Source organism: Xyrauchen texanus, chromosome 3 (assembly GCF_025860055.1).
Source record: "Xyrauchen texanus isolate HMW12.3.18 chromosome 3, RBS_HiC_50CHRs, whole genome shotgun sequence".
Classification (NCBI taxonomy): Eukaryota; Metazoa; Chordata; class Actinopteri; order Cypriniformes; family Catostomidae; genus Xyrauchen; species Xyrauchen texanus.
In genome coordinates, this window is record NC_068278.1 from 46,652,668 (window position 1) to 46,678,254 (window position 25,587).

Here is a 25,587-nt window from a genome sequence, read left to right on the forward strand (position 1 = left end):
CCCAGCTAAATCATTGCAGAGTATTTGCCGAGGACAGGAAACATAATACGTACTCCAACTACATCATCGCCTGACACAAGTTTGGTATTAAGCTGAATGCTGTGTAGAGGAACTTCCATGAACCCCATCTCAAGCCCTCTGACCCGTACATGTGTTCCCGTAGCAGTGCGTTCAGACAAGGGCAAAAAGGACTGCCCCGCACAAGTATCTCGAAGAAAACCTACAGGCACGGTCTCCTCCATAAGAATGATTCATACTTGATGTAGAAATTAAACCAACAGGTTTAACAACTTTCTCTTTCTTTTTGAGAACAATACAGTCTGAAATTTGATGTCCTGGCTTTCTACAATAAAAGCAATCCATCTCACCTTTTGTGTGTGTAACGGATGTATTGTCAGCAGAATTTGACACAACATTCTGGCGTACAACCATTCTTTTATTTTTAACAGAGACACTCAATTTAGACCTACTCAGATTATTTGAGTGACTAACAAAAACTTGATGAGTAAGAACAAATTAATCTGCCATAAGAGCAGCATCTGGCAGTGTACTTAATGCAGTGTACATCACACCATCTTAAGACAAATGTTTTTGTGAAACATCTTAGGAGCCTACAACTTTTTCACAGTACAATCTATCTATCTATCTATATATAGGTTAAAATGTTTAATCGTGATTTATCGTATAATTCTTTGTAGTTAATCGCGATTAATTGCAGATTTGAAAAGTGTTAAAATTTTACTATATATGTATACTTCTTTTCTTGTCAGAAGTCAATCATTTCCATCTTCTGAAAGAAAACAAAACAATATGTAGCAATATAATGCTTTATACATATTTAAATATAAATATTTACCTTTATTGGAGGTATGTTGGATTGGAGACGAATTCAAAAAATGCAAAGTCTTTAGACTCTTTTCTCTTTAAATTTAGATTAGATCTACACATTCTTTTGTCTTTTATGTTGCTTGTTGGTTATATTCTTGTACATATTAGTGGTTAGTTTTGGGCTGACTGGGGTTGGTTCTAAAATATTTATATAATGGTGTATACAACTAAACATATATTAATCATTCACGATAAATCCGAAGATTGCAGAGCCTGTTATGGAATGGTCCAAACTGAGGTGAGAAAGGCATGACAATGACATTTTGATGATGCAGGCAAAATAAGGTATGGTGACAATTTGTTCATGAGACTGCTCTGATCAGATAAACATACATTTTTCTCCTTTTTCTCCAGTTCGACTTTGTGAAGCTACTGGATGGGAGACAGCTGATAAAGCAAGATTCCCGGAATACCAAAATCCTAAACTCTCCTCCACGGAGTCTTCTTTTGTCCTCTTTGCAAGAGACTGGCTTTGTGGAATACCTAGATGTAGGCACCTGGTATTTGGCCTTCTATAATGATGGCCGAAAGATGGAGCAGGTGGTAGTGTACAGTACACCCATAGGTGAGACCGTGCTTGAGAGTTATTATTCACTTTATTTGCTGTATTTTAATTATTTAAATAATTATATTTTTGACTCTGAGTTTAATTATTGTATCTTTATTTAATTTGGTTGTAAATTTTTTTTTACTTCTGATTCATGAATTGTTTACGGTTGCAACACTGACCTAAGAATTATTAAACTGTTTAGTGAATTTTTATTGTGTTTGTGTGCTTAGAAACAATAGATGGTTGTTCCACTAACTGTAATGGCAACGGAGAGTGCGTAGCCGGACACTGTCATTGCTTTACTGGTTTTCTGGGGCCAGACTGTTCTAAAGGTACAACTGCAAACAAAGATACACAACATACTCACAAACTAATACAATATAAATACTTGAGCAGTGCTGATGAAATCATATATTGATATATTGTGATTTCTTTTAATTACTTTAGTTTATTGCATCAGTATTTTATATCCTTGTATCAATATTTATTTATTTTTATTTACGTGCATTCTTGGGATGGTTCACGATGGTCGACTAATCAAATTACCATCTAGTCTTAAGGGTTTATAGGGTTGAGGGTCAATAGTGACCCCTGGTTACTAGTTTATCTACAGTAGATTTTTATTTGATTTGATCGTTTTTATATTTTAGCTGCAATGATTGCAATGTATTGAAACATGACATATTTAGTGCAGTGTGGATCATATCGTGAAGCAGTTGAAGATACCCAGCCCTAATAAACACAATAAAAATGTGTTTAATTACACAAAATGTCACATGTACGCTAGTGCTATTAATTGATATTACAATTACACAACATATACATAACATAACATTTAACATTTACATTTATGCATTTGGCAGACGCTTTTATCCAAAGCGACTTACAGTGCAGTTATTACAGGGACAATCCCCCCGGAGCAACCTGGAGTTAAGTGCCTTGCTCAAGGGCCCAACAGTGGCATCTTGGTGGTGCTGGGGCTTGAACCCCTGACCTTCTGGTCAGTAACCCTGAGCCTCAACCACTGAGCCACCACTGCCCATAACATCTCTTACATTTTACTTTCACACAGTATTAAAGTCTTACAACATTATAAAGATACAATGTAACTAACAAACATATGCCCTGATAATAAAAACAGTGTATGTGTATGTATTTCAGACTCTTGTCCAGTGCTGTGTAGTGGAAACGGAGATTACGAGAAAGGTGTGTGTGTGTGTCACACTGGATGGAAAGGGGCGGAGTGTGAGGTAGAGGAAGGCCAGTGTATCGATCCCACCTGTTCCAACAACGGAGAGTGTGTCAACGGAATCTGTTTGTGTGCTCCTGCATTCAAGGGCGATAACTGTGAGCAAGGTATGGGTATCACACACTTACATACACACAAACAACAAAAATGCTACACACTTAAAGGGAAGGTTCCCCCCAAAATGAAAATTCTGTTACCATTTACTCTCCACATTATTCCATACCCATATTACTTTTTTTTTTTCTTCTTCAATGAAACACAAAATGAGATGTTAGGTGGAATGACAGTCTCAGTCACCATTCACTTGCATTTTATGGAAAAAATATACAATGAAAGTGAATTTTGAGTGACTGTCATTCTGTAAAACACAGTCAAAAAGTAAGTCAAAGAGGTTTGGAACCTCATGAGGTGGAGTAAACTATGACAAATTTTTCATTTTTGGCTGAACTATCACTTTAAATGATTTCAGTTTTTGATTGAAGGGATTCATATTTTGGGGGAAAGATTACGTTTTATGCACAAATAGCCCTTTTCCGCAACATGACCATCAAGCTGAGTGTTTTTGTGTGTGTGTGTGGGTGGTTTACAAGGACATTTTTTTAGGTTAAAAACTGGTAATTACAAAGATATTATGCTATATATTTGGTTTATGAGGACATTTCAAGTGTCCCAATAATTCAAATCGCTTAAAAAACATACAGAATTATGTTTTTTTGAAAATGTAAAAATGCAGAAAGATTTTTGTGAGGGTAAAAAGTCATTATGTCTATGGAGAGTCCTCATAAGGATAACTGCACCAACGTGTGTGTGTGTGTGTGTGTGTGTGTGTGTGTGTGTGTGTGTGTGTGTGTGTGTGTGTGTGTGTGTGTGTGTGTGTGTGTGCGCGCACGTTCATAAGTGTGCAGAGCTCCTAGTCTATCTCCACGGCTTGTTTATGATGAATGTTCTGTAATTGGATTTTAAATACACTTTCTCCTCTAACCATTAAGCTGAAAATGCATTGCCGCCATTTCAGTGATAGAGAGAGATGGAGAGAGTGAGAGAGACTCAATTTAATCCCATGTAGATCCATCCACCAAATTAGCTTTTCCATCAGCCACCTTCCCGATCTACACACACACACACACACACACACACACACACACACACACACACACAGTCTGAAGTGAACATAATGTTGCTGTGTAATTGAAGTTACATGTATATTTTATGTGTATAACTTTTTTAGCTGCTGTGTGTAAGTAAGAGAGACACTTTGCTATACAAACACCCATTGTCTCACCCATGTTTTACATACAAATGTAACTAAACCTTCACATTAAATGTTTATGGAGAGTTTTTTTTTTTTTCTATCTGTGTGTGTGCGTGTGTGTGTATGCATGTCTATAGTGGATTGCGTGGACCCCTTGTGTTCAGGTCGTGGTGTGTGTGTGCGTGGTGAGTGTGTGTGTTCTACAGGATGGGGAGGTGAGAGCTGTGAGACACCACTTCCTGCCTGTAAAGAACAATGTTCAGGCCATGGAATGTACCAACCCCACACAGGGGTGTGTGTATGTGAGCAGGGCTGGAATGGGGACGACTGCTCCGTGGGTAAGTTACCATCATCACACACACACACACACACACACACACACACACACACACACACACACTAATGTGCCAGTAGTGGGAAACAGCAGGGTCCTGGTGATCCGATATTATATCTGGGTTGTGATTCAATAATGTTGTGATTCACAATTGTGATGTATTACAATCTTTTACCCACTTGTCATTGTACAGGTGCAACAAAATTATTTTTTTCTCTCCATTAAATTGAAATGCAGTATTTAGAGATAAACAAATAGAGGTATCTAAAAACACTGTAAATTAAAGAGATATTTGTAATGTATGTATAACATATGTATACAATGTATACAACTTTAGTTTTATAAGTGTATTAGTATATGTAGAAATTAACATTAACCAAGATTAATAATTGCAGTAAAAGTGTTCTTTTTTTGGTGGTTCCTGTTAACTTATTTTGTTAACTAATTTTAATACAGCCTTATTGTAATTTTTTTACTGAAAAATGTAACTAAAAAGTATCGATTCTTTCCATTTGAATATCAGTAATCGTGAGATAAAATATTGCCAAACTTTAAAATCTAATTTTTTTACCCTCCATTTAATGTGCACAAAGAAAATTTCCATCTTTCCATTTGCAATTCTAGTTTTAAAAGTGTTTTTCATCATTTTGTCTCTTGCTGAAAAGTTGGTTTTGAGTGATTTTGGTTTAATTCGGTTATTATTGACCCCAAAAATCTTGATCCAGTTCCGCTTCTGTCTGACAGAGTAAAGGAGGGCCCTAGGTGCAGTAGTATGGATCTCCTGTTAATTGTAATGTGATTTATTGCAAAAAGAAAATGTACTTTTTTTAATAGAGAGAAATCCTCAGCAAACAAATTCGCTCTTATTGTTGGATTGATGAAGCATCTTGTAAATTAAATCTGCTGGACTGTAGAATAAAATCACTCATGCTTTCCAGATAAAGGGAAAGACAGAAAGAGATAAAGTAAAATACATAATGCCAATTTCCACATTTCCCTGCTTAACTATGCGAAGATTTAAATAAGAATACTGTTTTATTGCAGAGAGACTTCTGTTGCGGGAGAGCTGCAGAATTGTGTTACTCGCTGCATATTTGGCCACTGGCTTGGATATGAAAGCATTTATTAAAAATGTGATTATCAAAATGCAATATTTGTCAAAATGCATGAATATTACATCTTGAAACTACCCATTTCCACAGCAGAGCAGTTGAATTGATCATGTCTATATTAATAAACAAATATTATGTTAATGTGCTTCATGTAATTTCTAGACATTTACATCTTATGTGTGATCGAGAGGCAGAACTACCATTTAATGTGCTATACGGAATGGCAAAGATAATTTATTTTGAACGTTACAAGATGTAGAGGGTGAGGAAAGTGTGAGAGAGAAGAGAAACTGTCCAAACTGAATGCTCAGTAAAGCAGTTACACAGGAGAAATGTGGCAGCTTATTTTAAGTGACTTTTAAGATATGAAAAACTGTCAGCTCAGCTGTCCTGTCTGAGGGCCAAAGAGCAGAGATATCTTACTAGTTCAAGGAAATTATTTTTGTCATGCTAAACTCTGTCTTGAATTCAAAACCACACAGAAATGTCTGATGTTTTGTTTCTCTAGCTCAGTGATTCCCAACCTGGGTACACATACTATTGTATGCTCTTACACTCTTAAGCAAGTTCCAGTATGTACTTAAAAAGATTGTGTTTGCCTTGATAAAACAGTAATAATTTGTTACTTGCGAGTCGTAACTTCTCATTTAAATTTGGATAAATGACAATGTATTTGCTCATAGGTGACTTTTCATACTCGCTTCTGTGGTTTTTAAGTTCCACCACACAAGGGGCCTTTTTCATTAAACACATGCAGAATGAATTTCTATGTAAATAATTCATACATTCCATTCAATTCAATATGACAGTTTACAATTTAGTTTTAAAAATGATTAACTTAGAAATGTATTCTACTAGTGTTTCTTGAATAAGGCCCAAGGAGTGCAAATTACTTCACTTTTGGCCCATCTGTATTTGCTTTATGATTAAGTTTGCCTTTAGGTCTTTCTTAGCAAACGTTTTTCATGTTTGATTGGCCCCAGAACTGTAAACACTTGTGAAAGACAAAAAATCTCAAGTGTCTTATTAAAGAGAGAGGAAGCTACTTGGTGATTCTGTCTTTCATCCACAGTATTGATTGTTTTTTGTTTGAAAGTGAGACACAACAATGAAAATTCTCTCATTCACTCACCCTCATGTTGTTCCAAACCTGTGCGACTCTCTCCCATGGAACACAAAAGGAGATGTTAGGCAAAATGTTAGCCTCCATTTACTTTCATTGTATGGAAAAAATATGCAATAAAAGTGAATAGTGACTGAGGTGAGTAGATTACCACATTTTTCATTTTTGGTGACCTCTCCATTTAAAGGGGTCATGACATGCCTTTCTTTTATTAATTATATGAAATGTTCCTTGAGGTTCAATTATTATATTGTTACCATTTTTTGCACAAAACAACAATCGTATATAGTTTTGGTGCTACTTCTCCTTTAAAGGGCTTATGACGTAACTTTATTTTATTAATGTTTCTTGAGGTTCACCCTAGTATTAGTATTAGTAAAGTTATGCACAAAGAACAGTTATATATTTGTAAACATGATCATTTTCCACCCTCATTCTGACCCACTGTCAGAAACGCTCGGTTTTGGTGCTGCTTCTTCTTGATTGTATACATAACCACTGTTATGATTGGCTCTCTGACCTGCTCTCTCTACTTGCCATCTCATGGCTCAGCTACGGAAGTGATAAGGTAAAATATATGTTGATATGTTGTTGTGGAGGCACTCAGATGCAAATGTATACCACAGTATGACATCACAATGTGGAGAAAGAAGAGAACAAGTCGTTTTGGCAGCTTGGTTTCAACAAATGCTCTTTTTGCAGTGAGAGGGAGGTTTTGAGTTCTGAAAGTTCTGAAACTGTTTTTATTCTACAATGACCGCTTATATGTCAAAAGAACAAGACAAATTGTATTCCTCATGTCATGACCTCTTTAATAAATTTAAAGTGAAAATTCTCTCATCATTTACTCACCCTCATGCCATCTCAGATGTGTATAACTTTCTTTGTTCTGCAGAACACAACCAAAGATTTTTAGAAGAATATCTCAGCACTGTATGTCCATAGAATGCAAGTGGTAACCAAAACTTTGAAGGACCAAAAATCATATAAAGGCAGCAGAAAAGTAATCCATTTGACTCCAGTGGTTAAATCCGTCTCTTCAGAAGCGATATGATAGGTGTGTATGAGAAACAGATCAATATTTGAGTCTTTTTTTAGGATCAATCCAACAGTCTTCTTTTCTTTTGGTTTTGGCAATTCGCATTCTATGTGCATATCGCCACCTACTGGGCAGTAGGAGGAGAATGTATTGTAAAAAAGGATTTAAAATCACTTCTGAAGATATGGATTTAACTACTGGTGTCATATGATTGCTTTATGTGTTTTCCGGAGCTTAAAAATTTTGGTCGCCATTCACTTGCATAGTATGTACCTACAGAGCTGAAATATTCTTCTAAAAATCTAAATTTGTGTTTAGCAGAATACAGAAAGTCATACATATCTGGGATGGCATGATGGTGAGTAAATGATAAGAAATGTTTAATTTTAAGGTGAGCTATTTCTTTGATTATGAGGCTAACTAATATCCAGTAGGAGTCAAGAGGAACATATTTCTGGTTTCATGTCGATGAAGGGGTACTTGAGCCTTACTGATGGGGTTGGGGGGTAACATGAGACATAAGGTTGGGACACACTACTTTAAAGAGTGTACACTGAAGTGATAAAGCAGGTCTTAGATGGAGGTTAAAAGGTGATACAATTTATTTGAGAAGAAGACACAATAACTTTGCATTCTCCTGTCTTTACACTAATTCATCACTTTTAAAGAGATCCTATCCAGTAATGGAGTGGCTTTTACTCTGTCTGCCTCTTTAAGAAGGGGCTTATCCTTGTATATGATGATGGATTCTCTATCTCTCTTTCTTTCTCTCTCTCTCATTCTAGAGGTTTGCCCAGTTTCCTGTAGTACCCACAGTTTGTGTGTTGCTGGGCGGTGCCAATGTGAGGAAGGGTGGGAGGGGCCCACTTGTGACAGACAGGCATGTCATCCAATCTGTGAAGAGCACGGAGAGTGCAGGGATGGGCAGTGTGTCTGTCAACCTGGTTGGGAGGGAGAGCAATGCTCTATTGGTATGTCAGCTTGACTGTATACTGTATCACACCAATTAGTTCATTTTTATTGTTTTTATTTTTTGAATATTGTTTTCAGTTAGAAGAACATATTAACTTTTGAGTCATATATGTGTAGTCGGCATTCCAGATGGACATTGAGGTGTTGATATCATTGATTCCTATATCAAGCTATCACACGCTATATTACTTCCATCATTCCAACATATTTGTACAATTTTTGCCATGGTTTAGACACTGCATTAAATCCAGTGAATCTTTATTGGAGTGGTTGACAAATATCATAGATACGTTTTTGCAATTTTCAGGGCATTTCCTACCTAGTTCGTTCGGAGCAATTGATTCAGAACCTGGTATGTTTTCTCCCTTAGTTTGGTTTGTGTAGGCATACCCACACCAAAACATGATAAGTCTGCTGAGTCATTGTCCATCTATCTTAAAATTCAGAAAAGGTACTATGAGTTAAACTTCAGGACAAACATTATGAATAATGAGGGGACAATTTGCTCACATGTGATTTTTATTAAAAAGTTTGGTACCATTTTGAAATTTTGCCCTGTGAAAGTGAACCAAACCAAGGAGAAAATGCAACATAGTAACAATTTAGTACCTTTTGCTGAACAAGCAAACTCAAAATGCCCTTAAAGGGTTAGTTCACCCAAAAATTAAAATTCTCTCATCATTTACTCAACCTCTTCATATCCCAGATGTGTATGACTTTCTTTCTTCAATAGAACACAAACAAAGATTTTTGGACGAATATTTCAGCTCTGTAGGTTGATTGTGATTAACGCTTTAAATAATAATTAATAATTAATTAATAATTTCTTACATTTATTTAGCACTTTACATAGTATAGGGGGAATCTCCTCAACAACCACCAGTGTGCAGCATCCACCTGGATGATTCGACGGCAGCCATAGTGCACCAGAACACCCACTACACACTAGCTATTGGTGGAGAGGAGAGTAGAGTGATGTAGCCAATTCAGAGAATGAGATTATTAGAAGGCCATTTGCATTTACATTTATTCATTTGGCAGACGCTTTTATCCAAAGCGCCTTACAAAAGAGGAAAACATAAGCGAATCATCTTAAGGAGACATTTGGAGTTATACTCCTACTCTTTACGAGAAGCGCCCTGGGATTTTTAATGACCACAGAGAGTCAGGAACTCCGATTAATGTCACATCCGAACTACGGTGCTTTTTCACAGTATAGTGTCACTATACTTGTGTATTAGGACCCACACAAACTGCAGAGTGAGCACCCTCTGCTGGACTATGTAATACCACTTCCAGCAGCAACCTTAGTTTTCCCCAGGAGGTCTCCCATCCTGGTACTGAACAGGTTCAATCCTGCTTAGCTTTAGTGGGCAAGCAGGCGAGAACTGCAAAAAGCACACACAAACGTTGTAAAAATATTCCATATGACAGTGGTTAAATTAATGTTTTCTCAAGTCAAGTCAATTTTATTTATATTGCGCCTTTCACAACACACATCATGTCAAAGCAGCTTTACAGAAGATCAGGCATTAACAGAAGATAAAACTGTAATGTCTATAATGTCGATGAATCATCATTCTGTAATTATATAAAATACAATTCTGAATTGTGTTTAAAAATAAGTAATTAAATAATAATTGCATTTACCCTATCTTCTAAAGCTAAACAATGTCCCAAATATATTATATAGTCCTCATTTAATGAGGGGCTCCTGAAGCTCCTTAACACATATAAAGAACAAAAGTAGTTCATGGGAGGAGCTGGAGGTGGAAGCTCAGGGGTTGGAGCCACAGGAGGCAGAGCCACAGGAGGAAGATCAAATGGAGGCTCAGGAGGTGGAGCTACATGAGGAAAGAGCTCAGAGGTTATGACATCTTGGGACTCAGGGCTCAGAGAACAAGTCAACATGGGACTCAAACGGTTCAGAGTAGCTGGAGACTCAGAGAGCAAGGCACTGGGGATTCAGAGAGCAAGGCACTTAGGGATTCGGAGAGTCAAGGAAACATGGAACTCAGGAAGTGAGGCATTAGAGGGTGAGGTACAAAGGGAGTCAGGGAGCATGGCACTGGGAAACATAGCACTGTGGAACAAGGCACTGGGAAACATAGCACTGTGGAACAAGGCACTGGGAAGCATGGAAAAGGGAAGCATAGCACTGGGGAGCAAGGCATTAGGGAGCAAGGCAGCTGGAAACTCAGAGGACTGAGCCACAGACTGGCTGATGGTGTCTGATAGGTGCTGGTTACTGAGATGAGTAACAGACTAGTAGCTGCTGTCTGATGGGTGCTGGCCACTGGACTGAGCAACAGACTTGTCGCTGGCTGCTATGGACTGGAAAGGATAGTCGATGGTCACAAGGGACTGCACAGACTTGTCGATATCATCAGGGAACAGGAGGGGCTTGTCAACAACCTCAGGGAACTGGATGGCTCAATAACTACAGGGAACAGGACAGGTACGTCAACAGACTCAGGGAACTGGAGAGGTTCGTCAGCAGACTCAGGGACTGGACAGGCTCATCGACAGACTCAGGAAACTGGACGGACTCGTCAACAACTTTGGTGAACTAGACAGGTCTGTCGACAGCCTCCGTGGTTGGGAGCACTGGCAGCAACTGATAAACAGCATCTGTGACCATGAGCGCTGGCAGCGACTGGAGAAAGGCCTCCATGACCGGGAGCACTGGCAGCGACTGGGGAATGGCCTCCGTGGCCGGGAGCACTAGCAGAGACAAGAGAATGGCCTTCATAACCGTGAGCGCTGGCAGCGACTGGTGAACGACCTCCATGGCCGTGTACACTGGCAGCGACTGGGGAATGGCCTTTGTGGCTGGGAACGCTGGCAGTGACTGGGGAATGGCCTCCATGGCCGGGAGCGCTGGTAGTGACTGGGGAACAGCCTCCATGGCCGGGAGCGCTGGCAGCTTCTGGGGAACAGCTTCCATAGCCGTGAGCACTGGCAGCGATGTGGGAACGTCTCCGTGAGTGCAGGCCACGGCAGGGGAGCAGGAGCCCTTCTCCTCCTCCTCGTCTGGATGTGTTCCCACTGCTGTGGGAAAGGCCTCCGTGGCTGAGGACGCTGACACTGGGACGGACAAGGCTTCAGGTGCTGGCTCTGGGATGGACGAAGTTTCAGGAACTGTCTCGCTGACCATGGCAGGGGTTCCTTGAGAGCCGCATGGGGACTGGAGCTGTACCCCGCTGCCTCTCGTGTGACATAGGCGCTTTGGCAAGTTCACACTAGACATGAAACGATACAACCGGAAGTGCAGCTCGATTTCTTTTACAAGAGAATACTGTTCACAAGCTTTATTAGTTCTTCTTTCATTAAACCTGCTAGCATGCTTACATTACACGAGAGGTGCACCTTGTAGATGCGCTTTGGAGAGCAACCAAAAGTAAACAATTATAGTGAAAAGGACTTAAATATTGATCTGTTTCTCACCCAAAGCAATCATATCAATTCAGAAGGCATTACTTTAACCACTGGAGTTGTATGGATTACTTTTATTAAAATTGTCTGTACTTTTTTGAGCTTTAAAGAATCACCATCCACCAAGAAAGAAAGTCATACACATCTGGGATGGCATGAGGAGAGTCAATGATGAGAGAATATTTATTTTTGGGTGAATTATCCATTTAATTAACTTTTAGCTTTTTTGTAGTTCACTTAAATAGAGTTCAAAGAAAACCGTATACATCATAATTGTACAAGAACTGGGAAAATGTTGTTTAAAATAGTTTTAGATTAGCATGTCACACTGCAGGACACTTGACATGTCAACTTTTCATACATTAAGTATGTGTATTACTGGAGTGTGTTTTCCTTCAGGCATGCAAACTTTTCACATAGAAAAAATTTCTTTGTACTTTTTTAATAATTTCAGTGCACAAAATAACGATTTTAATCAACAATTCTTGCCACTTCCTCCTGTTGTTCTTGGTGTGAATAGGCCTTAACACCCTTTGTTGGTAATGGTTCATTTCAGTCTTGATATTTTTCCAACATTTTCCAGACCTTTGACAGCGGGTTGCCACATTTGATTAGCCTGACAAAAACAATCTTGATTCTGCCATGCAATCTTTTGAAATCTTGCTTCATACTCCTTGTAAAAATCAAATCTTGATGTCTTTTTGCAGTTACAACGATTTTTCAGCAGTAAATTGGCAAGCGTCATGTATTTTTTATAAAACACGCAAATCAAGCAACTCTGAGCCAACACAGCGCCAATCTGTTTTTGTCTTGTATATAATGTATAAACTAAACACGCCTTGTGCTCTCTCTGTCTGTCTCTGCCTTTATCTTACTCACTCTCTCTCTCTTTCTTTTTTCTCCTCTGAGCCACAGCACATTTCTTTAATTGTGACAGGGACACTATACAGACACACACACACACACACACACACACACACACACAGCTTCTCTGAAGTATGTCTGCCATGTAAATTGTCTTCTTTATTCTCACCCTCTTTAATTTTGTTACTCTTTCAGCAGCATATTACTTGGATCTGTTTGATAAAGGTAAGAAGAAAAGTGTGTACGTGCATGTGATCGAGAAAATGAAGAAATTAATGGATGACTTTGTGATGTCTTTATGTGAACAATTTTACTCAAGGTCTGTAAGAAGAAAGATGTAATTTTTGGAATTCTCTCTCTCAGATGCATGTCCAGGGTTGTGCAATGGTAATGGACGCTGTACACTGGAGCAGAGTGGTTGGCATTGTGTGTGCCAGGCAGGATGGAGCGGCCCGGGCTGTACCGTTGTCATGGAAACCGAGTGCAATGACAGTACAGATAATGACAGTGGTAAAGGATCTTACGGTGGGGTGGATAGTGTGGATGACAGATATTGAGAGAAAGCTGAAGTGTGTAGTTTCTGCACTAACATTAGCGGCATCAAACGATATTGCAAGAATTATTGTTTTTAAACATCCGCAAACACTGAAACAGATAGTTCTGCACATTAAGCTTGGAGAAGAAATTTTTTTTTAAATATAGATTACCACTCACACAAGCTTAAAAATGTATTGTTGTAAGTGTTAGCGTGGCTGTATTTATGAAAAAAAAAATGCAATAAACTTTGTATGAGAGTTAGAGGTAGGGTTAGGGTTAAATTATCGTTAGATCTGTATAAAATCCATAAAATGCATGGAAGTCTATGGAGAGTCCCCACAATGATAAAAACAGGTTTGTGTGTGTCTGGGCATGTTTATGTGGTTTACAAGGACATTTTTTTAGGTTACAAACTGGTAATTAAGAGGGTATTATGCTAAAAATGTAAAAAGTAGTTTGTACAGTATAAAACAGTATAGTTTGTACAGTATAAAAATCATTATGTCTATGAAAAGTCCTCATAGTGATAGGTAGACAACGTGTGTGTGTATGTGTGTGTGTGTGTGTGTGAGGGGTTTCTGGGTGATTCTCTGTGAGACTTTCTCCTCTGGGAGGTTAAAAACACAGATCCTCTTTAATAGAGCTGACTAATGAGATCACACTCACGTGCAGACACATGCAGAGCAAGGGCAAGCTGCATCAAGGCTACATGATTCTGCATGTAAAGTATGTGTGTGTGTATCTGTGTGTGTTTGTGTTTCAGATGGTCTCGTGGACTGTGTTGACCCAGACTGTTGCAGTCAGCAGGTGTGCCTAGGTGCCCCGCTGTGCCAAGGGTCGCCTGACCCCCGTGACATCATTCAGCAAAGCCACACCCTTTTTGAGACACATGCCTCACGTCAGTTCCTTGAACGTGTACTATTCCTTACTGGACGGGACAGCACACATATACTGCCAGGGGACCTGCCATTTGATAGCAGGTGATAAATACGCTCTTGCAAATATTGGAATAAACATACACACAGATGATGCACATACATATGCACACACACACAATGTTCGTTTTACACATGAACAGCACTTGTTCACTCTCTCTCAGCAACTGAAAGCTTTACTGGCATGATTGTGACCACAGGATAATTCACCCAAAAAAGAAAACTGTCATCATTTTTGTTTTATTTTGTTCCGTGGAACACAAAGAGGTTAGGCAGAATGTTAGCTATTCCCTAAATTATATGGAAAAAAGATGCAATGAAAGTGAATGGTTAATGAAACATTCTGCCTGACATCTACTTTTGTTTTCCATGGAAGAATGTAAGTCATATGGGGTTGGAACAACATGAGGGTAAGTAAACAATGACATATTTGAATTTTTGGGTGAATTATCCCTTTAGGTCTTTTTCTGTAAAGGAATTAGCAAACATCATATAAACTAAGACATGCTTTTCCAACTATTCTTCTTTGTAAATTCTGAAGATGCTTGTGCCATTTATTTAGCAATTCTGCACCGTCATTTTATTAACATGTTTATTCTTAGTCCTTTAAATTAGAACACAAGAAATTGTGAAATGTAGGCTATGATACAGTTACAGTGCTTTGTTGCATGTGTACATGAATTTATGTTTATTGCTTAATGTTTGTAAACAAATCTGTCTCCTGCTTGCTTCAATGATCTATGTAATTTTCACCACTGCTGGTGTCTCATATAACCCAGAATTGTTGTAATTTTGACATGCACAAATATAAATAGATAACCCATTATAAATATCCCAAGATATTCCAAATAAGGTGTTTACATGCTATCTTATTCTAAGCCTTATTTTTTTAAAACAGAATTTAGTTTTAATAATTTTTTCAATTGGGTTTACACGTAAATGTTAAATGTAAACTCATTCATAATCAGAATATGATCACATTCTGATAACTATTGGAATATTCTTTTGCATGTAAAGAGTTCAGCAATGGGTTAAATTTATGACCAAAACTTCAAATAATTTTGCAATACAGGTTTTAGAAACATGTTCAAGTAAAAAGAGATACAATAAATGGTTCAGAAGCAGTATGAAAATGTTCATGTGGGTTAATAAATATATCCATGCACTGATAAACGTTTCGTTAGCGCATTACTTTACCTCAGGCTCCGAAATGCTGATTTACACCTAGCCGAGTTACTCTCTCACAAAATAATTTTTTTGCCATCATTGTCTAATTTGAGGAAGTTTACAATCGATTGAGGCATGTATTGTATTTTTGAAAAAAACAAAATCTGAAAAAAAGAGTGCTGCTCTCTCAATTTCGATCTCTCCTGTCAGATCCTTTTGCAATGTCTATACCCTTTCTCTCTATCTCTCTCTCTCTCACTCTTTTTCCCTATGTTTCACTTGCAGTCGTGTGTGTGTAATTCGAGGTCAGGTTTTGGCCTCTGATGGATCTCCTCTTGTCGGCGTGAATGTCACATTCCAGCATAATCCTGAATATGGATACACACTTAGCCGACAGGACGGCAGGTAGCACACATTCATACACACTTTCTAAATAAAATACATAGACATATTAACACACACACATACATGCTACAGTTGAAGTCAGTATAGGTATAGTTGAAGTATAGTTTTGGCAAGTAATTTAGGACATCTACTTTGTGCATGACACAAGTAATTTATCCAAAGATTGTTTAGAGACAGATTGTTTCATTTTTAATTGATTATATCACAATTCAAGTGGGTCAGAAGTTTACAGACACTAAGTTAACTGTGCCTTTAAGCAGCTTGGAAAATTCCAGAAAATGATGTCAAGCCTTTTGTCAATTAGCCAATTAGCTTCTGTTCCCCTTCTGTCGCTCTCTCCACGTTGTGTCGGAGAAGCGACACTAGGGGTCTCTCTTGAGCGCCGATATTCACCTCTGATCTTATTGAAAAGGGCCAACGGGAGTTGGCAGTCAGTATTTGCATACCCCGCCCCCGGACATACGGGTATTTAAGCGGGGCAAATACGGGAGTTCATTCAGAAAATTTCTTAGGAGCCGATGGTCTGTCTGCAGTTTGCTGCGAGTTACACGCCACTTAAACGTTCCTGTTTTCCTCTGATGATCTGCATGCTGTTGGATCTTGACGGCGCACAACAGCGGCTTTCTCCTTCTCAGTGCACGGCGTGCATTGTTGCCCGAGCGCTTCGACAGCGCAGACACGTACACACACACACTGTGTATTAAAAGAGTTTTTACTAAAAGAGTAATTTTCTCTAAAAGAGCAAACACAGCGGCGTTGAACGTCCTTTTAAGGACGCGTCTTTTTTAAGATGCCTTTCCGCCCCTGTGTCGTTCCTGGATGCGGTAGAGTGCTCTCCGCTTCAGACGGCCACAGGCGCTGTCTCGTGTGTTTGGGCCGCGATCACACCGAGGCGGCGTTTGTGGATGGTTCATGTTCTCACTGCGAGAACATGACCATGACCACGTTGCGGTCACGGCTTGCTTTCAACAGAAAGCAAGCCACCCCAGCTGCACCCCGCATTGCTCCTTCTTCCCACGGGATTAAGGACGGTGCGGTTGGCGCTGGGGGCGATTTGGGGGCGGCAGCGGGTGCAGTTTCGCCGGGTAACCCCCCTCGAACCTCCCGTTCCCCGACACGCTTGCTGGTCTCCGTCCACGCTTGCGGTGATAGCGGCTCGCCTCACGGCCCGGCTGTCTATCCTCCCGAGTCCGAAGCAGATGAGCTCGCCGCTGCATCGGAGAGTGCGGTGTCTGATGCCGAGGACTCCCCTGGACTGCCGCCTTCGGGCCAGCAGGCCCAGGCTGAGGCCGATGCTCAGATGTCCGACATGCTTGCCCGGGCCACCTTGAGCGTGGGGTTGGACTGGAACCCTCCATCCTCCCCACAGCCTTCTCAGGTGGGTGATTGGTTCCTGGGGACAGCGCGCCGTTCGCGGCCTCGCATCCCCCCGGTCCCTTTCTTCCCGGAGGTGCATGATGAGCTGACGTCTACGTGGAGAGCCCCGCTCTCCGCTCGTCTAGGTGCCACCCGCTCCACTCTCTCCACCCTCGACGGCGGAGAGCGCCACGTGTACGACGCGATTCCCCAGGTTGATAGGGCAGTTGCGCACCATCTATGCCCCGGTAGCCCTACCTCCTGGCGGGGTCGCCCGTACTCCCATCCAAGCCCTGTAGGACAACATCCTCGCTTAACGCGAAGGCCTACACTACGGCTGGACGCGCTGCCTCCGCCCTGCATGCAATGGCCCTCCTGCAAGTCCACCAGGCCAAAGCTCTCAGAAACATGCACGGGGGTGGACCTGATCCTGATGTGCTGCAGGAACTGCACTCAGCGACCGACCTCAACCTGAGAGCGACGAAGGCCACAGCGCAGGCACTCGGAGAGACGATGGCCACCCTAGTGGTCCAGGAACGCCATCTTTGGCTCAACCTGGTCGAGATGCGTGAGGCTGACAAAAAACGCTTCCTGGATGCACCTGTCTCCCAGATTGGCCTTTTAGGTGACACTGTCGAGGACTTCGCCCAACAGTTCTCCGTGGTGAAGAAGCAGACGGAGGCCATTTCGCACATCATGCCCCGCCGCAGACCTGCCGCCACGGGCCCTGCCCCGTCTGCCCGCCAAAGGCGTCCCCCTGCGAGGAAACCAGCTCCTGCTCCGCCTCAACCTGGGCCCAGCTCTCAGCCCCAGCGTCGAGCACTCCGCAGGCGGCGCACGCCCCCTGTCTCACGAACCCCCTCCAGGACCCGGAAGGCTCCCAAGCGTTCCTGAGACAGCCGACCCAGAGCCGAAGACGTTAGCTCCGGAGGTGGTAAGACCGCTCTGTCCCCCGGTGGAGGGCCGGGAGGAGAATCCTTTGTTTTTTCATTTGCCACACCCCCTGACGGGGGCTGAGGTACCCACATTCTCAATAAAAGAGCTATTTCCTTTGCCTCTGGGTCACCTGGCCCGCAAATGCCGTTTTCACGGCAATGTGCTTTCAGATCACAACGGTCCCAGTACAGCGGACGCGGCGATCCCACCACTGTCCCCCGGCCGGCCGGTTCAGACGAGTCCAGAGGACGCCAACATCAGACCTCCTCCTCAGTCAAGAACCCGCCCCCTGCCGGGCGCGCGGAGCAAGGTAAGTGCTTTGAGTCTATTCTCAGCACCTCAGCCTCAGGCCGCAATGAAGCCGCCCGACGCTGCATTACCTGTTCCGCCCCGCTGCGAGGCCCCGCCGGGTACATCCAAAATACTCGTCCCTTTGGTGCCCCTAGCGCAGAGCTGGGAAGCGATTGGCTTACGACCAATCCTGGACTTGCGAGTTTTCAATCGGGCCTTGTTAAAACTCCCGTTCAAAATGCTTACGCAGAGAAATATTCTGGCTGGCGTTCAACATCTAGATTGGTTCGCAGCGGTGGACCTGAAGGACGCGTACTTCCACGTCTCAATTCTGCCACGACACCGAACCTTCTTACGGTTCGCGTTCGACGGCCAGGCGTTTCAGTACAAAGTCCTCCCCTTGGCCTGTCTCTGTCCCCTCGCATCTTCACGAAAGTCGCAGAGGCGGCCCTTGCCCCGCTACGAGTAGCCGGCATCCGCATTCTCAACTACCTCGACGACTGGCTCATCCTAGCACACTCTCGAAAGTTACTATGCACACACAGAGACCAGGTGCTCCGGCACCTCAGCCACTTGGGGCTTCAGGTCAACTGGGAAAAGAGCAAGCTCACTCCGGTTCAGAGCATCCCTTTTCTCGGGTTGGAGTTAGACTCAGTCTCAATGACAGCATGTCTCACGAGCGAGCGTGCTCAGTTGGTGCTGGACTGCCTCGCTTCCTTCAAGCCAGGCACAGTGGTCCCTCTAAAACTTTTCCAGAGGCTCCTGGGGCATATGGCGTCCTCCGCGGCGGTCGCGCTGCTGGGGTTGATGCATATGAGACCACTCCAGCACTGGCTCCAGACTCGAGTCCTGAGACAAGCATGGCACCGCGGCACGCATCGGGTAAGGATCACCCCCACCTGCCTCAAAACACTCCGACCCTGGACAGACCTCTGCTTTTTACGGGCAGGAGTGCCCCTGCAGCAGGTGTCCCGACGCGTCCTGGTCACAACCGACGCCTCCCGGTCCGGGTGGGGTGCCGTGTGCAGTGGGCACGCAGCAGTGGGCCGTTGGAAAGGGGCCCCACTGCGTTGGCACATCAATTGCCTGGAGTTGCTGACCGTCCTTCTTGCTCTCAGGAAGTTCCTCCCGTTAGTTCGGGACAAACATGTCCTCGTGAGATCGGACAGCACCACGGTGGTTGCGTACATAAATCGCCAAGGCGGCGTACGCTCCCGCCACATGTCACAACTCGCCCGCCGTCTCCTCCTATGGAGCCAGCAGCGACTCAAGTGCCACTCATCCCCGGCAAGCTCAACGTCGTAGCGGACGCGCTATCACGACAACGCCTGCCCGGCGGGTAGTGTAGGCTTCACCCCCAGTCGGTCCAGCTGATTTGGGAACGGTTTGGCAAGGCCCAGGTAGACCTGTTCGCCGCCCAGGAAACCTCCCACTGCCCCCTCTGGTACGCCCTAACAGAGGCTCCCCTCGGGACAGACGCGCTGGCACACAGCTGGCCCTCGGGGCTGCGCAAGTACGCATTTCCCCCAGTGAGCCTTCTTGCACCGGTGCTGTGCAAGGTCAGGGAGGATGAGGAGCAAGTCACGTTGGTGGCCCCCTACTGGCCCACTCGGACTTGGTTCTCGGAACTCAGGCTCCTCGCGACAGCTCCTCCCTGGCGAATTCCCCTGAGAAAGGACCTCCTCTCTCAGGGACGGGGCACACTCTGGCACCCGCTCCCAGACCTCTGGAACCTCCACGTCTGGTCCCTGAGCGGGATCGCGGAAGAGCTAGCCGGCTTACCGGCGACCGTTATGAATACCATCAACCAAGCCAGAGCCCCTCTACCAGGCACCTTTACGCCCTAAAGTGGCGCTTGTTCGCAGATTGGTGTTCTTCCCGAGGCGAAGACCGCATAGATGCGTGATTAGGTCCAGTGCTTCTGTTCCTACAGGAGAGGCTGGACAGGAGGCTGTCCCCGTCCACCCTCAAGGTGTATGTTGCCGCTATCGCCGCCCACCACGATCCTGTAGACGGCAAGTCTTTGGGTAAGCACGACCTGATCCTCAGGTTCCTGAGAGGCGCCGGAGGTTGAATCCCTCCCGGCCAGGCCTAGTTCCCTCCTGGGATCTCTCGGTAGTCTTGGCAGGACTCCAGAGACCTCCCTTCGAGCCGCTCGAATCAGTTGGACTCAGGGCCCTCTCTCTTAAGACGGCCCTGCTGATCGCGCTCTCCTCCATTAAGAGGGTCGGGGACCTGCAAGCGTTCTCTGTCAGCGACACTTGCCTGGAGTTCGGTCCGGCAGATACGTCTGTGATCCTAAGACCGCGACCGGGCTATGTGCCCAAGGTTCCTACCACACCATTTCGAGATCAGGTAGTGAACCTGCAAGCGCTGCCCCAGGAGGAGGCAGACCCAGCCCTTTTGTTGCTGTGTCCAGTGCGCGCCCTGCGCATTTACCTGGACCGCACACAGAGCACCAGACGCTCTGAGCAGCTCTTTGTCTGCTTTGGGGGACGGCAGAAAGGGAATGCCGTCTCCAAGCAGAGGCTCGCCCACTGGGTTGTCGACGCCATCACACTGGCTTATCGCACCCAGGCCGTGCCCCTACCCTTGCGGGTCCAAGCTCACTCAACAAGGGGTGTTGCATCCTCGTGGGCACTGGCCAAGGGCACCTCCCTAGCAGACATCTGTAGAACCGCGGGTTGGGCAACACCCAACACCTTCGCGAGGTTTTACAACCTCCGCGTTGAGTCGGTTGCGTCTCGTGTTTTCTCAGGTCCGAGCCCGTAGAACTTCGGTAACACGTGAACCGACCGGCCGGGTGGATCGCTTGCGCCCAGCGCCCTTTCCTGGCGTCAAGGTAAAGTAGTGCGCCTTCTTCCCAGGGCGCCCCACTCCGAGTCGGGCCCCTGGTCGATTCCTCCCCAGCCCTCCGGGTCCGCGGTTCAGCGGAGGAACTCGCCGACCCAAGCCACTGCGGGTACCCTGATGGCTACCCTGTACTGGTATAGGTGCTCCACAGGTAAGGCCTCCTGCTCGGACTCCCCTGTGTGTAATTCCACAGTTCTGTCCCCTTACTGAGCGGACCCCGTGTCTCCCTTAGGCAGTTACAGCTGCCTCGGTCGCCGTGCTGTAGCAACTCCCCTTTCGAGGCTGGATCTACCACCGCACCATATTTTCCACACGAGCCCTAAGACGGCCGTGTGACGTGTCTACCACTTTTCCTCCCCAAGAAAAAGGGCAGGTGCGGTCTCCGCAGGGTCTGGGTAAGACCCTTCCCTATATGCGTGTAAGGGCCCCGGCCGTGATTGCTCTATCGCGAGAAACATAGAGAGAAAGAGGCCCAGCCAGGCTGGCCCGTTCCCATGTTGGCAAACATCGCCTTGTTCCCCTCCCAGGGTAACTAGAAGGACTCCGATGTTCTTATGGGGCATTGGGGAAGGGTACGTGCAGCCAGGTACAGATGATGCGTGGCACTGGATGAAATCCCTGCCCGCCTCTGTATCGGCGGTCCACGTACAAGGTTCAGCGCATGGCAAGATTGGAATGGGTCCCCTAGTGTCGCTTCTCAGACACAACGTGGAGAGAGCGACAGAAGGAGAACGTTTGGTTACGTATGTAACCTCCGTTCCCGAGGGAGGGAACGACACGTTGTGTCTTTCCTCCGCCATGTCGCTGAACCGAGCCACTGTTGTGGCCGGACCATTTCCGGCTCCTCAGAAAAATCCTGAATGAACTCCCTTATTTGCCCCGCTTAAATACCCGTATGTCCGGGGGTGGGGTATGCAAATACTGACTGCCAACTCCCATTGGCCCTTTTCAATAAGATCAGAGGTGAATATCGGCGCTCAAGAGAGACCCCTAGTGTCGCTTCTCCAACACAACGTGTCGTTCCCTCCCTCGGGGAACGGAGGTTACATACGTAACCAAACGATAGGAGGTGTACTAAATTGGAGATGTACCTGTGAATGTATTTCAAACTCAGTGCCTCTTTGCTGGACATCATGGGAAAATCAAAATTTATTTATGAAGTCTGGTTCATCCTTGGGAACAATTTCTAAATGCCTGAAGGTACCACGTTCATTTGTACAAACAATAGTATACAACTATAAACACCATCGTAGAGAGGAACGTACTTTGGTGTGAAAATTGCAAATCAATCCCAGAATAACAGCAAAGGACCTTGTGAAGATGCTGTAGGAAACAGGTAGATACGTATCTATATCCACAGTAAAACAAGTCCTTATCGATATAAACTGAAAGGCTGGTCAGCAAGGAAGAAGCCACTGCTCCAAAATCACCATAAAAAAAGATTTTAAATTGTTTTAGAAATGTCCTCTGGTCTAATGAAACAGATATTGAACTGTTTGGCCAAAATGACCATTGTTATGTTTGGAGAAAAAAGGGTGAGGCTTGCAAGCCGAAGCACACCATTCCAACCGTGAAGCATGGGGATGGTAGATTCATGTTGTGGGGTGGACTTCACAAAATAGATGGAATCATGAGGAAGGGAAATTATGTGGATATATTGAAGCAACATATCAGCCAGGAAGTTAAAGCTCGGTCGCAAATGGGTCTTCCAAATGGACATTGACCCCAAGCATACCTCCAAAGTTGTGGCAAAATGGCTTAAGGACAACAAAATCAAGGTATTGGAGTGGCCATCACAAAGCCCTCACCTTAGTCTGATAGAAAATTTGCAGGCAGAACTGAAAAAGCTTATGCGAGCAAGGACGCCTACAAACCTGACTCAGTTACACCAGTTCTGTCTGGAAGAATGGGCCAAAAATCTAGCAACTTATTGTGAGAAGCTTGTGGAAGGCTAACAAAGTGTATGTTAACGTCTTACCCACTAGGAATGTGATGAAATAATTAATTCTCTCTACTATTATTCTGACATTTCACATTCTTAAATATAAAGTAGTGATCCTAACTGACCTAAGACATGGAATGTATATTTACTGTATGTGTACTATAGATTATATTCTGCATATCATAAAAGTCCTGCATTTGTTCTCCTACAATGATATTTGTTGTATGCATACTGAATTCTTTCTGCAAATATATATACTGTTAATATACAGTTTATATATATTTTATATTTTCTTCAACTTATTGTATATATCATGTGTATATAAACTGTTTAATTTGTCTTATGGGTTATATAAAAATCTTTATTTCTAAATGTGTTTGTGTTTGTATTTGTGTTTTCCTACTAGTTTTGATCTTCTGGCAGTGGGCGGTATCTCTGTGACTCTATTGTTCCAGCGAGCACCATTTTTGTCCCAGAGTCGGTCGGTCTGGCTCCCCTGGAACCAGTTCATTGTCCTGGACCGTGTGTTTATGGAAAGAACTGAATCCAAACCATCTGTCTGTGACTTGAAAAACCTGATCAGTCCACATGCCATCGTTCTTTCCGCCCCCCTCCCAAGATTCGCCGCTGACTGTGAGGACCGAGGGGCTGTCATACCTGAGCTACAGGTACAAGACATACCCACTCAAAGTAATTATAAGATGCAGTCTTGGTTTCTGAACAGGAACTATGTAGCTTTGTTTCAAAATTTTGCTGCAAATCTGCTCACCAAGGTCAACATTTTTAGGTATGTTAGACACACTCCTGATGTGACTTTTACAATCAGTATGCAGCAAAATTATACAACCTTATGAATTTTGGACAAAATCTAAAGCAGAATTAGATGTATCCTTCATTGAGCTTGAATTAATGCAATTCCAGAATGCTTTGAGTCCAATGAGCTCGTGGCTGGTGGACCACCAAAACTCAGCTGGTGAAAAATAAAATTTGGTCACACTTTATATTAGGTGTCTTTAACTACTATGTACTGACGTTAACCTCATGCAACCCCGCATCCACGTGCTTGGATGTTGTATCTTGGCTTCACTATACGCAATGCATAATTTAAATGCATAAAAACTGACTGAATACTGTTCACAAGACTCTAGACATTTAAAGGCTTCTGCCGCACAAAACAGCATGCTGTCAATTTTCTTGAATTGCTCCTACTGACACAGCGCCACCAAAGAACGTTGAAACCTGTTTGATTGTAAAGAGTAGCATCTTTAGTTTCTTTGTTATGCCACTTTAAAAAATCAGTTAACTGTTCACGTGTCTGCACACAGATAAACTTGATTGTCAGGCACTGCATTTCCACAAAAGTAGATAAAACATGCTCAACCCTAACACATCTGTGGATCATTTAGCTTAATTTTAATATACATTTTGTTATGTTTAATTTTGTTATCTCTGTGCAATACAATTCTATTCATTAACATTAGTAAATGCATTCCTATATACTGTGTTTACTGTGCCTTTTGACATTGAGATTAAATCCATCCAAAAGCTGAAAAGATTTGCTTTCAGAGGCTTTATATGGAGTTAGGATGAAAATAAGGTGCATTTATAACTGTTCTGAGACCAGTGCAGACAGACAGCACACTGGAGGCTAAGTCATTTACTAAAAAATGAGCAAGGGAGCATCTTAAAGCTTTCTATGCAGCTAAGTGCATTCAATCCTAAAATACAACCAATAGTTCAGTTTCAGGCTGCAGATGATATTTGGACCACTCAACATGTTTGGCAGACATGGGGCAATGGTAATCAGTACATATACTCAGAATTGTATAATGCTACATTTTATTTTGACATGGTTGGCAGTGATTGGATGATGCTGGACATTACTTTGAACAAGAATTATTTTATTCAGCTTTACACATATCAGCTGTAATGTCTGTAATGTCTCAAAAACATGAATAACCAACACTGCTGGAAGCATACTTAACAATTTGATGAAAAAAATCTGACTTCGATATGTTGTCTCGCTGTTCACATGTGTGGATATTTTCTCTGAAACTTATTTTTCTAGCTTGTGTATTAGGTGCTACTAGTTACAAATCAAAAAGGGAAATGGAAAATGCACACAGGAGTCATGCTCGGGTCTCAGGAGGTTAATATACATACAATAAAATGTATTTACTGTGTAACTACATGTTGTTCTATAAAATTCTAACAAGATTCACATTTGCTGCTACAGAGGTTGAGATAGGTTTAGGGGTAGGGGTGGGGTTGGGTTTATGGTTACAGATAGGTTTTAGGGCAAGGACTGGGTTAGGGTTAGAGGTAAGTTAACAGTGTAACTAGAAAT

General features: G+C 43.3%; 1 protein-coding gene across 1 annotated transcript in view; it reads left to right on the forward strand.

Annotated features, from left to right (window-relative positions):
- Window positions 1-25,587, forward strand: part of LOC127633466 (teneurin-1-like) — a 317,015-nt gene that overhangs the window by 215,275 nt on the left and 76,153 nt on the right. The window contains exons 8-17 of the mRNA XM_052112592.1: window positions 1,243-1,453; window positions 1,669-1,770; window positions 2,600-2,794; window positions 4,077-4,277; window positions 8,333-8,518; window positions 13,014-13,043; window positions 13,182-13,328; window positions 14,119-14,335; window positions 15,743-15,862; window positions 23,647-23,908. Coding sequence (XP_051968552.1) covers window positions 1,243-1,453; window positions 1,669-1,770; window positions 2,600-2,794; window positions 4,077-4,277; window positions 8,333-8,518; window positions 13,014-13,043; window positions 13,182-13,328; window positions 14,119-14,335; window positions 15,743-15,862; window positions 23,647-23,908 — 1,671 coding nt within the window. The remainder of the gene's footprint in view (window positions 1-1,242; window positions 1,454-1,668; window positions 1,771-2,599; window positions 2,795-4,076; window positions 4,278-8,332; window positions 8,519-13,013; window positions 13,044-13,181; window positions 13,329-14,118; window positions 14,336-15,742; window positions 15,863-23,646; window positions 23,909-25,587) is intronic.